Raw genomic sequence first — 13,633 nt, forward strand, 5'->3', positions numbered from 1 at the left:
ACATATGATCGGGCAATTGAAACTCTACCCGGCACTTCTATCCTGTATATGGATATCAAAACGCACGTATGTGTCACTTCTAACCGGTATATGAATATCAAAATGCATGTATGTCCATGTTCGGGACATGTGATTAGACTGAAACTCTGAAAGTGCATCGAGATTTGAAGCAACTTCGGATTAGGACTACAGACCATCCAAAAACTTGCAAATTTTGTTTCACTACTCACACACTACTAGTAGTAGTAAAAAGCGGGAGAGCCTGGGGACCCACTTATCCTACCATCTTCCACACATTCAAATGCCAACGTCTACTGCTGCCCAAATACAGTTACTTCACAGCCAACAAACCAGAAAAAGAATCTACCCAAATACTACTACAATGGCTGCATCCTCTCTCCTACCCAAATCCATCTCACCATTTCCCAGAACCCCAACTCCAAAGTCCCCTCTAACCCACTTCCCTGCCGCCTCCTTCTCCACCCCACAACCGCCACACCTCCACCCTCTTTCCACCCTCAAAACCACCACTCTAATCCCAAATGCCAAGAAAAACCACTGGCTCGATCCGTTTGACGACGGTGGAGACCCCGACAACATAGAGTACGGCTCCATGTTCGAGGACAGCAATCAAGAGCCGTACATGTTTGCTGACGGCAAGCAAGAGGAAGACCCATCGCTGCCTGACAACCCAGATAACCCGTACGGGTTCCTCAAGTTCCCTAAGGGATTCAGTGTTGAAGTTGCCTCACTGGGGTCGAAACTCAGGGGAGATGTGCGGCGGTGTTGCTGCATGATTTCCGGAGGCGTGTACGATAATTTGCTGTTCTTCCCGGTGATTCAGTTGATCAAGGATCGGTATCCCGGAGTTCAAGTGGATGTGGTGACGACGGCGAGAGGGAAGCAGTGTTATGAGTTGAATAAGAATGTGAGGTGGGCTGATGTTTACGATCCTGATTTGGATTTTCCAGAGCCGGCCGAGTATACTGACATGATTGGATTATTAAAGGTTGGTGGGTAGTTTAGAAATTAGATACATTGAGCTTAGTAATGTTTTATGATTTTGTGTTGTCTGAATCTTATGCCCAAATATGTCAAGACAAATTTGTTTGGTTTTTGTTCTGTAAACATTTACTGAGGCAGTAGAAAGAACTCGCAATATTTCCTTTTTAACTGATTTTTGTTGTTTGGCTGCACAAAATGGGCATTTGTGATACCGTTGCATTAAGAATGTTATAAGTTTCAGTTAATTAGGGGAAGGCCAAGTTAATGTACTCTGCTGAAGAGAGAAAATTCTATTTGTTTTGAAAATGTGTCCTCTCAAGATTATGGTGAACGAAGTGCAAAGAGGATTTTTGTACAGAGAATTCATTTAGAATGATTCGGCAGCAGCACATTTGAAATCATTAGCCTAAATACGTGGGTATTTAGGGTTAAAATTAGAATACCACAAAAAGGACACATTCTTCTATTATGAGAAATTTTGAACAAGAACATGGTCACATTGCAGGACTGCTTCTCCCTTGACCTTCATAGAATACTTTGTGTTTTGCCATAGTAGCATAATGCATGTTGTGTATTGCTTGCAGAATAGGTACTATGATATGATCTTATCCACCAAACTGGCAGGCCTTGGCCATGCAGCATTTTTGTTCATGTCGACAGCCCGCGAGAGAGTTAGCTACGTATACCCCAATGTAAATGCTGCTGGAGCTGGATTGTTTCTATCGGAGACATTTACTGCTGATACCATGAATCTTTCCGAGGGTGGATATCACATGTGAGTTTGGAGAAACAACATACCTTACTTTTTGTCACACTCCATATTTGGCAAACTATGACCTTCTGATGAAAAGATAAAATGCAATACGAATTGGAAACATACCTTCCTGCAATCAATCAACATGTTCATGTAGCGACCAATCAAAATAGCATACCGTTGTTACATATACATAAGTAGATGTACGCATATGTAATCTTTGAAACACCGTATGACGTATTCTGGTTCTTTCTACATTCCGTATTTTGACATAATATTTAACCTTCTAGTGGAAAAATAAATTACAATTCAAAACCGAAGTGCCTTTGTATATCTCTGTTTGAACATTTGCATTTGACGTGACATGGCCTTTTCTACTTAGGTACCGCCAGATGATTGATTGGTTGGGAAGACCATTTCGCAATGTACCAAGGCAACCGGTGCCTCCACTGAAGGTGTCGATATCAAGGAAGGTGAAGGAGGCTGTGGAGGCAAAATATAAGAACGCCGGTGCACAGAAAGGGAAGTATATAGTGATTCATGGGATTGAATCGGATTCAAAAGCTTCTATGCAATCTAGGGGAGATCCTGACAGCCTGCTACCCATCCGAGTTTGGGCTGAAATTGCAGAGGCAATAAGGTATTTCAAAGTTGATTGCTTTTCTCCTCAGTTACACTGCTGGAATGAGCACAGCCATGTTTTAGGAATGAGAAAACTTTTGTGGTATCTACATTGACAGAAAGTGGATCATTTTGCTAATTTTCCTTTTCAAAGGATGGGATATACATATATGCTGCAAATGTTGAAGGTGCTATATAAATTGGCTTGGTAGCTTTCTATAGAAATGCATGACCTGGGATATCGATGAAAACAAGTTAAACACATTATATGTCATGATCAAATTTTTGCTAATTGGTCATGCTCAAAACAGTGGAGTGAGGCCGGTCTTTGTCATTCCACATGAGAAAGTAAGAGAAGATGTCGAGGAAGAAGTTGGATACGACACTAGTATCGTCTTCATCACTACCCCTGGGCAGGTATGTATTTCCCAAGTTAAAGTAGATTTCGTTTTCAAGCACGCAATATGTTACTAGTATGTTAATATGAAAGGGTCAATGCTACTCCATCAGCTCGAGCCCATAACTCCACCACTGTATGAAACTAACCACTTGGGCTAAGCCCGGGTATATCAGTAGTTAAAGCAACTGAAAAGGAGCATTGCTAAGTTCTTCCACCCTTTGATGTTAAAAATTTGTCTGTTTCAGCTTGCTGCTCTTATCAATGACTCTATAGGGGTAATAGCCACAAATACAGCAGCCGTCCAATTTGCCCACGCGCGTGGAAAACCCAGGTGATTTTCTCCTGTAAAAAAAAAAATTTCTCATAAACTTGTTCTCATTAGAACTTGCTCCTGTGACGCCTATTTGATTTTTATTTTTTTTAATTTCCACCTTCATATTTATCAGAAACTCTGGTTGGATGTCTTTTGTTTCTGCAGCATTGGGCTGTTTTCTTCTGCTGAGAAGGGAAAAGTATTTATGCCAAACGCGGAAGAGAGAAAATGCACGATCGTGTCATCTACGACAGGAAAATTGATAGATATCGATGTCGAAGCTGTTAAAACTGCCGTCCAGATTTTTCAGATGCCCCTAGCTTTTGTATAGAAGAAACGCGTTCGTTTTGCCATTGAGTTTTTGTTCATTTTTTCGTCCACTGTACACTGCCAAGCCAAGTTATGATCAATGTGACATCAGACTAAGTGAGAACTCTTTCACCTTTTCCAATCAACAATCTCCTTGTATGTCAGATTTCGCAAACCAATGCCTTAAGCCGCTCAGCCATGCCTCCAAGTTGTTGATCGGAACGGAATTTGATGTGCCAAGGCCATTCAACCGCTATCCAACGGACCGAGCGTCGCTTCTACCTCATTTTTTGCCCTCCCTGTGATTGAATAACATCACTCACTTCTTGTTTTCACTCCACAGTCCACTTCTATAGTTCTATTGCAAGATTCAACTTCTCTGCCTTGAAAGCATGTTGATAAGTTTTCATAGAATTTAGGAAAACTTCCTCCATAAATTCAAGATTTGAGAACATTAGCTTGTTCGTTTGGGGTCTCAAATCCTCTACGCATGGTTCCCGATAAATTTTCTCTATCTATCTCTGTTTCCACTCATTACTCTTAAAATCTCCCTCAAAATCAAAGCCGAACTGAAAAAAAGTACTACTACTGGTTAGAAGAGAAATGGAGAAGAAAGTTGATGAGTGATTATCTGACTTTGCGAAGAAAACGAGAGGTAAGCAAACAGACAAAAGCCTTCTCTTGTTTTTTGGTTTTAATAAAAGGAAAAGAAAAATTCTAAAATCAGCCTAATAGGGCTGACAATAGTGAATGTATGAATGTATATTAAAGAGTGTAAAAAGTGCACAGAAATACGTGTTTTCCTTGTCTTCTAGCGTATTTGTCGTCATCCTAATGGGCTGACAATAACAAGACCGAAAGGAAAATAAAGAAAGAAAGAAAGAACAAAGCGAATCTACTCTACGATGTGACTTTACTTAATCAAATCTGATTCAGTTGTTGAAGTAGAATCCACAATTCGTGTTGGGATGGATCCGAAATTTATTGCTCCACTTTCTTTATATTGCTCCACTTTCTTTTAAGGATATATATATATATACATAGTCAAAAGAAAAAATGCCATTTATTTATTTACTCATAAAACTTTTTACTACTCTCTCCGTTTCGGCAAAAGAAAAATACGTATGCATTTTTATCAAGAAAATTTTCAAACTTTTTTTCATAAATTACAAGGACTCATTAATGAAGTTTAGTAACTGGCAGATTTTCAACTTTTACCTGCAAAAATATACTAGTATTATTTTTAGGGAGTAATTTTCGCACCCCAAATTGTTAATCGCAACATAATCATTATAGGGTTGATTTTTGCACTCCTTAAATTGTTAACTTGTTGATTTTAACAATTTGAAGAGTGCGAAAATCACTTTTTTTTTTTAGGTTAGAATTTTGCACAATATTTTAGGCTTGATTAAAAAATGAGCAATGCTACGTGCCCTAAAAACTTATCCCGAAATTATCTCGATAGAGAAATTAATGGGGAAATTTCAAGATAATTTTAGGGTAAGTTTTTTTTTTTTTTTTTTGTCAATCGGAATTTTAGGGTAAGTTAGGTGGGTACATTTATTGTTAAAAAATGACAATCTTTGTATCTGAGGTGGCACACACACACACTCACACTCACACTCACACTCTGTCTCTCTCTCCCTCTCTCTCTCTCTCTCTCTCTCTCTCCTCCATCTTGTATAGAAAAACAAAAATCCATTCCTGTTCGTCGCATAGTTTCCTGATCGAATACCCACATCACATGAGTTTTCAAACACCTACTTTCTACTACTCCTACTGACCCTCATCATTCCCAATGCACCTTCAAATTTCCTCCCCCCCCCCGTACGTAGGGTCTCTGTAGCGAGATTTCAACGCTCTGATTCACACCACACTTCTTCACCCGCATAGAATTTCTAGGGTTTCCACTTCCGCATACTATAGGAGCACTTCAGCAGCACCAGCACAACATTTTCCGGCAGCAGTTTCTAGGGTTTTGCACTTCCCTCTACTTCTTCACTGCGTGATGATGCACAATCACATTCCCGGTACTCTCTCGGCTCCGACATTCCTGCCCTAGAATTTGGGCACATTCCAGAGTTTGAGTAAAACCCTAAAAGGGAATTCAAACGACTCTCTGTCTGGGGAGTTATATTGAATGAACTGTGGAGAAACGGAGGCGCGACCGGTCCTCGGGCCGGCGGGGAACAAGGCGACGACAAGGACGATGGAAACTCATAACAACAAGCAGGTGTCGAAACCCCAGAGGAAAGTAGTGGAGAAACCGCCGCAGGAAACCACCGACGAGGCCAAGGGGAAGAGAGCCCCGTCCCTGCCGGCTGTCCACCCGACTCAGCAATCCCCGCCGTCGATCCTGCTGAAGTCGTCGAGCTTGTCGATGAACGCGTCGTGCTCGTCGGAGGCGTCGACGGACTCGACGTACAGCCGGGCCTCGACGGGGAGGATGATAACGGGGAGGAGGAGCGGTGCGCCGGCGACGATGCGGGTTCGGAGGAGGCAATGCGGGTTGAAATCGGATGTGGGCGAGAAGGTTGGGGTGGGTGGTGAGAGTGAGGTGGGGGATGCGGGTGATGCTTTTCCGGCCAAGAAAAGATGTGCTTGGGTGACCCCGAACACAGGTATGTGAGAATTGCTCCTGCTCTTTTCTTTTCCTTTTTTCTTGTTTCCTCAAGCTGTAATGTCTGCTTTTAGTTCCATTTCATTAACGAAATATGTGTGAATGATTGGATTTTAACATCTGGGCAAACCTTACAATTTTAGAACAGACTGATAAGTTGTATTTATTGACTAAACTAACTTTGGATGCCGTGATACGGAAGGACTTGGGAATCTAAGACAAAGCTCTATGGAAAAACAGGAGTCATGTAGCTGACCTCAATTGATTGGGACACAAGGTTCGGTTTGGTTTGGAATTGAGAAGTTGTTTTTATGATGTGATTTAAGGTGCTTTAAGTAGGTTTCCTTGTCATCATGCAAAGCAATCATAGTTTACTCAAAATTCAGTTTAGTAAAAGCAGCAAACAAGTGACAGAAATTTGCCTAATCCTAGTGGTTTAGGCCTTGTTAAAAATGTGTCATCTGTTTGAAGGGATCGGGATTGGGAGTGAAGAGGGATTAGTAGTGAAGTTGGTTTGTTAGAGGTAGTAATTGTAGAGAGATTGTTGAGGAGTGAGAAGGGATTAATGTGGTAAATTATGGACTGGAGCTACTACAGTAGACTGAACTAAGAAACCCAGCCCCCCATGCCTTTGGTAATTGCTCGATTTAGGAGGGCTAGGAGTCTGCCTAGACTCCCAGCCCTTCTGTGAAATGCTACTAAATGGAGGATTAGTTTGACCAATGGGATTCAGGGTAGAGTACGAGACATGCACTGTCATTTTCTGAAACTTCCAAATTTTTCTGGCTTTGCCTTATTATCATTACGAGCCACCTCCTTGGAAAAGATGCTCCGCAAATGGGAATTATGTGCATGGTGATTGTCAAAACATGTATATGAGTGCTGAAGTTCTGTACTGGTGGTATTCAACTGCAGAAGTATCTCCATATATCTCATAATATACCAGCCATGTCATATCTAGGTAGTCTAGCAAGTAGCACCTGTAGCCTTAGCTGTCCTACATCTTTTACTTTCTCTGAGGATGTATAGAAACAACTAAGAATGTGTTCTTAACCAGTTGAGAGTACTTACCACAAACAGAAGAGTGCAAGAAAGGCTTTTTAAAAGTGGATGATGCAATCAAGACACCTAACATCAGTGTGTGAGCCCAATAGAGAGAACAATACCTCCTACCCTTAGCAGTATTAGGTATTGCAGTAGTTACCAGGATGCAACCTTTTTATGATAGTGTGTCTGTAGAATTTGTTCTGAAATGCATTGAGATGATTTGTTTCTCTTTCAAAGAAGAGGGAGGGGGCAGTATTGCCACTTTGCATTGATTGAAGTTGGTTCTCTTCGTTGTTGATCAGCTATGCCTGGGCGTGTTTGCGATAGCTATGGATACAGATTTAAGATTTTAGCTTCAAATTCTGCTGCAAGCCTGCAAGATTATGAGAATTTAACTCCTTTTTTGAGAATTTGTGTTGCAGAATTTCAAAAGCTACCCAAACCCAACTTTGAAATTTTGAGAATTTCTTTCCTTTTTTCAGGTTCTCAAAATATGTAGATTCTAAAAATCAATTGTGTAGAATTTTTGACAAACATTCTAAACTGATTCTTAGAAGCTAGAATCCAAAAATCTATCAAAATAATTTTTCGCAAACACCCACAATTTCCTTTTAAAGTGGAGGAAAAGATTGTGGTAGGTAACATAGGTTTTCTGTGGGTTAGCTGTCGTTTACTAGAATGGCATTGATGTTCTGATTTACTTAAGAACCCGGCATTGGCTTCTCCTTAATTACCCAATGTGTGGTAGGTTGGGTATTTGGTTAGTGTTCCAGTACCAAAGTCAGTTGTTTTCCCCAAGTGCGAAGATTCCCATTGAAAGATGGAAGATCCACTTTGAAACGAAGATTTTCTTTCTTTAATGAGAGGACTGCTTACCATAGTTATGCTTTGCTCGTCTCTCTTTAGCAAGAGGACGATAGGATGATGGAACTAGAAAAATGTGGTAACACAGGACATGTACCATGTATCAGTTTAAAATGATGCGTTAGACTAGTGATTTAATGAAATCGTCGATATGCATTTGCTCCATTACTTGGGGTCTGCAGAACTAGATCATGCCCACTCGCAGTTCTAGCAGGCTTCCTTTACAAAATTGTGTGGGATATTATTTTCTTACTATTATCTGCTAATTGATTTTGTTTTTCTGAAGCAGATCCGTGTTATGTGTCTTTTCATGACGAAGAATGGGGGGTTCCAATCCATGATGACAGGTATGTAACCCTCATGATGTTATTCACATGTTTCTATCCTGATTCCTAGTTTTCACAGCATTTCGTTCATTAAGTTTCTCAGCGTTCTTGTGATTTACATGACAATCTGCAGGAAGTTGTTTGAGTTGCTCGTCTTGTCCACTGCTCTGGCTGAACTCACATGGCCTGCTATTCTTAACAAAAGGCACATGTTTAGGTTTGATCATCTCCTAGCATTTTGGCCTTATTCTTTGACAGTTGAATTGAATGCAATGCAGCAACCAGCTACTTCTTTTAATGGGGTTTAACCATGCTGAATCACAGTTGTGCTTTATTTGTACACAGGGAAGTCTTTCTGGACTTCGACCCAATTGCTGTCTCAAAATTGAATGAGAAGAAGATCTTGACACCAGGAAGCACTGCCAGCTCTCTTCTTTCAGAGTTGAAGCTCCGAGCAATCATCGACAATGCACGGCAAATGTCTAAGGTTTGTGGTTTTTTTCCTTTTTATCAGTTGCTGACAGTTTGTTTCCTATTGCCAAAAAGTCTTCCTTTTTATTGATCTGTGATTACTGATTACCCTTGCCATGAATATTGCTCTGGACTAGAGTATATCAGTCAATCCTCACCTGCTTTGACTGTGTTATATTCTAGGATCTAATTTGTCATGTTGACTCTAACCCGATTGGATGGTGCTGTGCATCTGATTGTAAGAAACCAGATGAGCACTTTCCTTATATCCCCTCGCACAAGCAAAAGTGAATGGAAATTATTATAGCTTCAGATTCCAGGAAAATTGAAACTGTTTACTTGGTAACATGCATCTAACCAGTGAAACCAGTAATTTGTCACTTAGCATTGGTTTTGGAAAGAGTCAAGATAGCGTTATATCCGACAGATTGAGCGATGTGACTTTGTTACTGGGTGTATGGTAATATCAGTCCGACTCTCTTTGTGCCTTGCTTCTGATGCAGGTAATAGACGAATTTGGGTCTTTTGACAACTACATATGGGATTTCGTAAACCACAAGCCCATAGTAAGTCAATTCCGCTATCCACGCCAGGTTCCAATCAAGACATCAAAAGCAGATGCAATAAGCAAAGACCTAGTAAGAAGAGGGTTTCGAGGCGTCGGTCCCACCGTCGTATACTCATTCATGCAAGTTGCTGGAATTACAAATGACCATCTCATCTCATGCTTCAGATTCCACGACTGCGTAGCCGAATCAGATCCAATCGATAAGGATGGAACCCTCAAGGCCAAGGTTGAAGATAAACAACACGACGATTCAACAGAATTGGGACTAGCTAGGGCTATTGATGACTTGGATTTGTCTGTCGAGTAATTTGTTGGTTTAGGTAGATGGAATTTTAGTTAGCACCACCATGTAAGCAAGGGCGGGTGGCTGGGAGGGGTGCTGTGGTGTGGGAGCAAATGTGGTTTATGTACAAATGATTATGAAATCTTCTGTTCTTTGCTACGTAGATCAAAGAATTTCTGTTCAGTATAGTTTCTCTTCCTGTTCACCTTTCTCGGAAAATCCAGGAAACTCGTTTGGTTGACAGCTTTCAAAACTTACGCTTTCTGAGAATTTGTCAAAAGTGTGAGAAACACTAACGAAGTTTGCAATTCTTGATGACCATTTCTGCTCAAGAATGGGCTAGGCATGAGAAACAGTGAGTTCTTTTACCAAACTGGTACTGGAAACATGGACTCAACAAGGTATCAAAATGTCTCCACCCTAGAAAACTACTCTGAGTTTAGGTGTTAACTGCAGTGGGCCATGAAGTCACATTCGCTTTGTTCCTTTAAAATGTCCCGTGCACCCGCTCTCAATCCTCGGCTCCTCGCTCTCGCAAATTTTACTAGGTTGAAATGTGTTTCAAAGACACTTTCATGCTTGCGTTCTCGCACCCCGCACGGAAATTATGTGTGACTTAGGCCATGATAAAACTTCCCATTCTCAAAGCCAATAGTACCCTTTTCAGAAGTTCTTGGTCCTCTTGGATAGGTTGCTCTGAGTTGTTTCTTTTCCACGCAAAATTATTAAAATCTGTCCGAAGTTATATAAGTGTTGAAATTGGGTACCAAATCTGAAGCTGGATATCTAGAAAGAGTTGAAACTTTCTGAAATCGGAGAATTTGTAATTATTTCCATTAATTCGGCTCTGCAACAAGAGTTTGAAAACTTATTCTAAATGAGCTGCGGTTGGGTCCCCCTCATTTGGAAATTTTCAAACTACTTGTTATAAAACAAATACTAAGTCTTGTCTTTCCACCAATGTGGTATGTACATCAATTGGTACACTTGAAATCTTCCAAAAAAACTAGTCAAAAACATCTTACACAAGAAAACTAAACTCCCTATCCATGGCCTTTTCACCATTTCTCTGTCTGATTATGTTGAAGAAACCTTCCGGAAATGGCGGCTGCCACCGCAGCTTTGAAACTGGGATCTTTCGTCAAGGAAGAAGCCATTTGTTCAACCAAAAACTGCTGAAATTCCTGTGAACTGACCGCTGGGTTTGGAATTTTCGAATCGGTGTTTGTATTAGGTTTTGTGAGGTCAAGGGTGATGGTTGGTCCAGATGAGGCGAGCGAAGGCGGGCGAGGGGGTGATGAGCCGAGTGTCACACAGAGGTTTGAGCTCGACGCAGCCTCAACTCTTGAAGGGTGTGAATGGTTATGCTCTCCTTCATATGTTGCAACTAAAATGGATTGATCTTCAATGCTTCTTTGCACCTGAGAAGAGGGAAGAAATTAGGTGCTTAATTCTAGTGTTATAACTGCATGTGTAGACAATGAAAGAAAATGATGGCTGAAAAACCTGAATAATGAAGAGCAATGCTAGGAACACAATTTTAAAGCACGCTCAGAGCCGTTCGATGCATGTGGGTACACATACATCGAACGTTTTAGGACACAATTGTATCCGAAAGGTGTGTTCCTACACTTTTTCGAATATGAAACAGTACTCTATCAGGTCATAATCTTTGTTTTTAGTCCTTAATCTAGAAAGTTGACAAATTAATCTAAAAAACATGGGATCTAGAAATGGTCTAAAGTGCAAATTTGACCCTCAAAAGTTTTTTGGAGTGGGCTTTGCAAAAAGCATAGGAAGGGTTGGGGCAACAGTTCTCACCTTCTTCTTGACCGGGCAGGTTGGAGCAAAAGAGCATTTGAAGTAAGCTCTTGGGGAAGGATTGTCTCTAGTGACCTTCTGCCCATATTTCCTCCATTGGTACCCATCTTTCACCACCTGCTGCACATGAAATACTGGTGATCAGAACTTTCACAAGCATCTAGTAAGAAAACCCCCAAAGAAACATGATCTAAAAACAGAACTTTTATGCACAAAATCTAGGATATGATGTGCCAATCACATTTTTGATGTTACGATTCATGCCGTCAGTGTGTTCTGATTTGAAATGAAATACCCACACAGGCCAGCCACACGCGATGCAGTTGGAATCTCAAAACACACAAATCTTGAGACACGATCATGCGGCTACCATCCATGGGGTAAAGGCATAGAGATATTAGGGAATAGATGACATCATTGAATGAAAATTCTGTTGTATAGCACTACCCAGGGGGGGAAAAAAATGAAGTTCTTAAGGCGCTAATCGAACCAAACCAAGCATGGAATAAATGGCTAATTGTAATTGATCAACTATAAAACAAGAATATTGAAGTTTAATGAGAGTGTACTTACAAGGCTAGTATCAGAGGCTTCAGTTCTCACATAAACCCTTGAAGTTTTCACCTTGACATGTTCTTCTTCCCTAACCCTAGGCTTCTTATTGCTTAAAGAATCTTCATCACTCGAACTACTCTGATCTGAATTGACATTAGTATTTCCTCCATTGTTGTTGTTTTTTCCACCATTGTTGGTGGTGATTGAGCTCTCTGCCTTCCTCTTCTTCCCCACCGTCTGGGCCTGATCTGCCCCAACAGGATTCTTGTTCATGTAATCCACCAAATGGCTCCTCAAAGTATTGTAATTCTCACACACCACTGTCAACTTCTCTGTCAGCTTCTTGTTTTCCTCATTCACCCTGTTCAATTCCTCTTCTAGAGCACTAACCTGATGATCACCCAAACAATAGGAAATAATTTAGAAATCCATTTTCCTTGCACATGCGCCTATATCTCTGAGACAAAAAATTGGATACCCAGAAAACAAGACATGAGGTGATTTATCTCTGACCGGCCGCGGCATGCATATGAAAGTTCAATTAATCTCCATCATACGCTGATGTTATTTTTAAAAATATTTTCGGATACTTTTTCTAGGCACAAGTAACATTTATGTGTATCTACCATGTAATTATATATTTGTGCGTTACTAATGTTCTGGATTTTGAATGAATTTAGGATGTAAGGTAATGAACACAGGAATCGAATCGGGTCTCTCGACCTCCCCTTCTGCCTTTGATATGAGGGTATGGTTCCACTACATAACATCCCGTGAGTGTTCCTCTTTTTTCTGGGTATAAACTATTGCTATTTCAGTGGTACTTAAACTTTCTTAGAACAATCACTCTGTGCATATTTTTCAAAAGTTAAATCTGTTTCTTGTCTTCCCTGCCCATATCGACCCAACGACGAGGGATTGCATGAGTAGTGTTTTTGTTGTTATGGGTCTACTATGATCTTATATGCAATATGCATGTAGTAATAGTGGATTAGACTTGTCATATTAATTCATATGTTAATTGGTTGAAGGGGAAAAAAATGTTGGCATTTTTGGCAAACTGACCTCTTCTTTGACTGCATTCTTCCTTCCCAACCCAAGGAAATTGGTTTGCACCACCTCTTTAATCTGAAAGCCAAAGTGGAACAACACCTGTGATTTTCGTAACTCTAGAAAGCTATATATATACACACACGCACACAGACAGACACACATAAATGTACGAAAACAAAACATCATTTGGAATGATGAGCAGATGAGGAATATTACTATTATTGAAGCTTCACATACCGGAACTTCATCCGTAAGGCTCATAGGATTTGCATTAAGATCCAGCTGGGAAGTGTCCAACAAACTGAAATATGCCATACCCTTGAGAGAGAGAGAGAGAGAGAGAGAGAGAGAGAGAGAGAGCAGGTTTTGTAATAAGCCTGTAAATGGGGATGGTGGGTTGTGTTTATATTTATATAAATGGAAAATGGATAGAATAGGAAGATGGGTATCACTAAAATAGACTAAATAGTATAGTACTAGTATTTTGTTTACTATTACTAGTAGGAGTCCTCATTCTTTATCAAGTCGGTCGATGAGAGAGAGAGAGAGAGAGAGAGAGGTAGAGAGAGAAAGAGAGGAATTAATTCTAGGGAGTACTAGTCAAAGTCAAGCCCACCTTTGGG

General features: G+C 40.5%; 3 protein-coding genes across 6 annotated transcripts; 2 read left to right on the plus strand and 1 right to left on the minus strand.

The window, feature by feature from the left end:
• Position 1: 1 nt before the first annotated feature.
• LOC131335333 (photosynthetic NDH subunit of subcomplex B 1, chloroplastic) lies at positions 2-3,544 on the plus strand. The gene is made up of 6 exons (XM_058370644.1): positions 2-1,009; positions 1,590-1,780; positions 2,142-2,399; positions 2,692-2,797; positions 3,026-3,111; positions 3,259-3,544. Exons 1-6 carry the CDS (start codon positions 302-304, stop codon positions 3,422-3,424), a joined length of 1,515 nt encoding a protein of 504 aa, XP_058226627.1. The 5' UTR covers positions 2-301; the 3' UTR covers positions 3,425-3,544.
• Positions 3,545-4,912: 1,368 nt separating this feature from the next.
• On the plus strand, positions 4,913-9,764 carry LOC131335335 (uncharacterized). Its single transcript, XM_058370647.1, has 5 exons — positions 4,913-6,023; positions 8,223-8,280; positions 8,393-8,476; positions 8,605-8,746; positions 9,234-9,764. The coding sequence occupies exons 1-5, from the start codon at positions 5,543-5,545 to the stop codon at positions 9,603-9,605; spliced, it is 1,137 nt and encodes a 378-aa protein (XP_058226630.1). The 5' UTR covers positions 4,913-5,542; the 3' UTR covers positions 9,606-9,764.
• Positions 9,765-10,384: 620 nt separating this feature from the next.
• On the minus strand, positions 10,385-13,415 carry LOC131335336 (probable WRKY transcription factor 40). Of its 4 annotated transcripts, none has more exons than XM_058370651.1 (5): positions 13,248-13,415; positions 13,023-13,085; positions 11,976-12,347; positions 11,403-11,519; positions 10,385-11,002 (listed from the first exon to the last, which is right to left on the minus strand). In XM_058370651.1, exons 1-5 carry the CDS (start codon positions 13,323-13,325, stop codon positions 10,640-10,642), a joined length of 993 nt encoding a protein of 330 aa, XP_058226634.1. In that variant the 5' UTR covers positions 13,326-13,415; the 3' UTR covers positions 10,385-10,639. The 4 variants fall into 4 exon arrangements, with proteins under 4 accessions (XP_058226634.1, XP_058226633.1, XP_058226631.1 ...); XM_058370650.1 differs by having other exon boundaries at positions 11,403-11,522; XM_058370648.1 differs by having other exon boundaries at positions 11,403-11,522; positions 13,227-13,405.
• Positions 13,416-13,633: the final 218 nt, after the last annotated feature.

This window comes from Rhododendron vialii, chromosome 8a, assembly GCF_030253575.1.
Source record: "Rhododendron vialii isolate Sample 1 chromosome 8a, ASM3025357v1".
NCBI classification, from domain to species: Eukaryota; Viridiplantae; Streptophyta; class Magnoliopsida; order Ericales; family Ericaceae; genus Rhododendron; species Rhododendron vialii.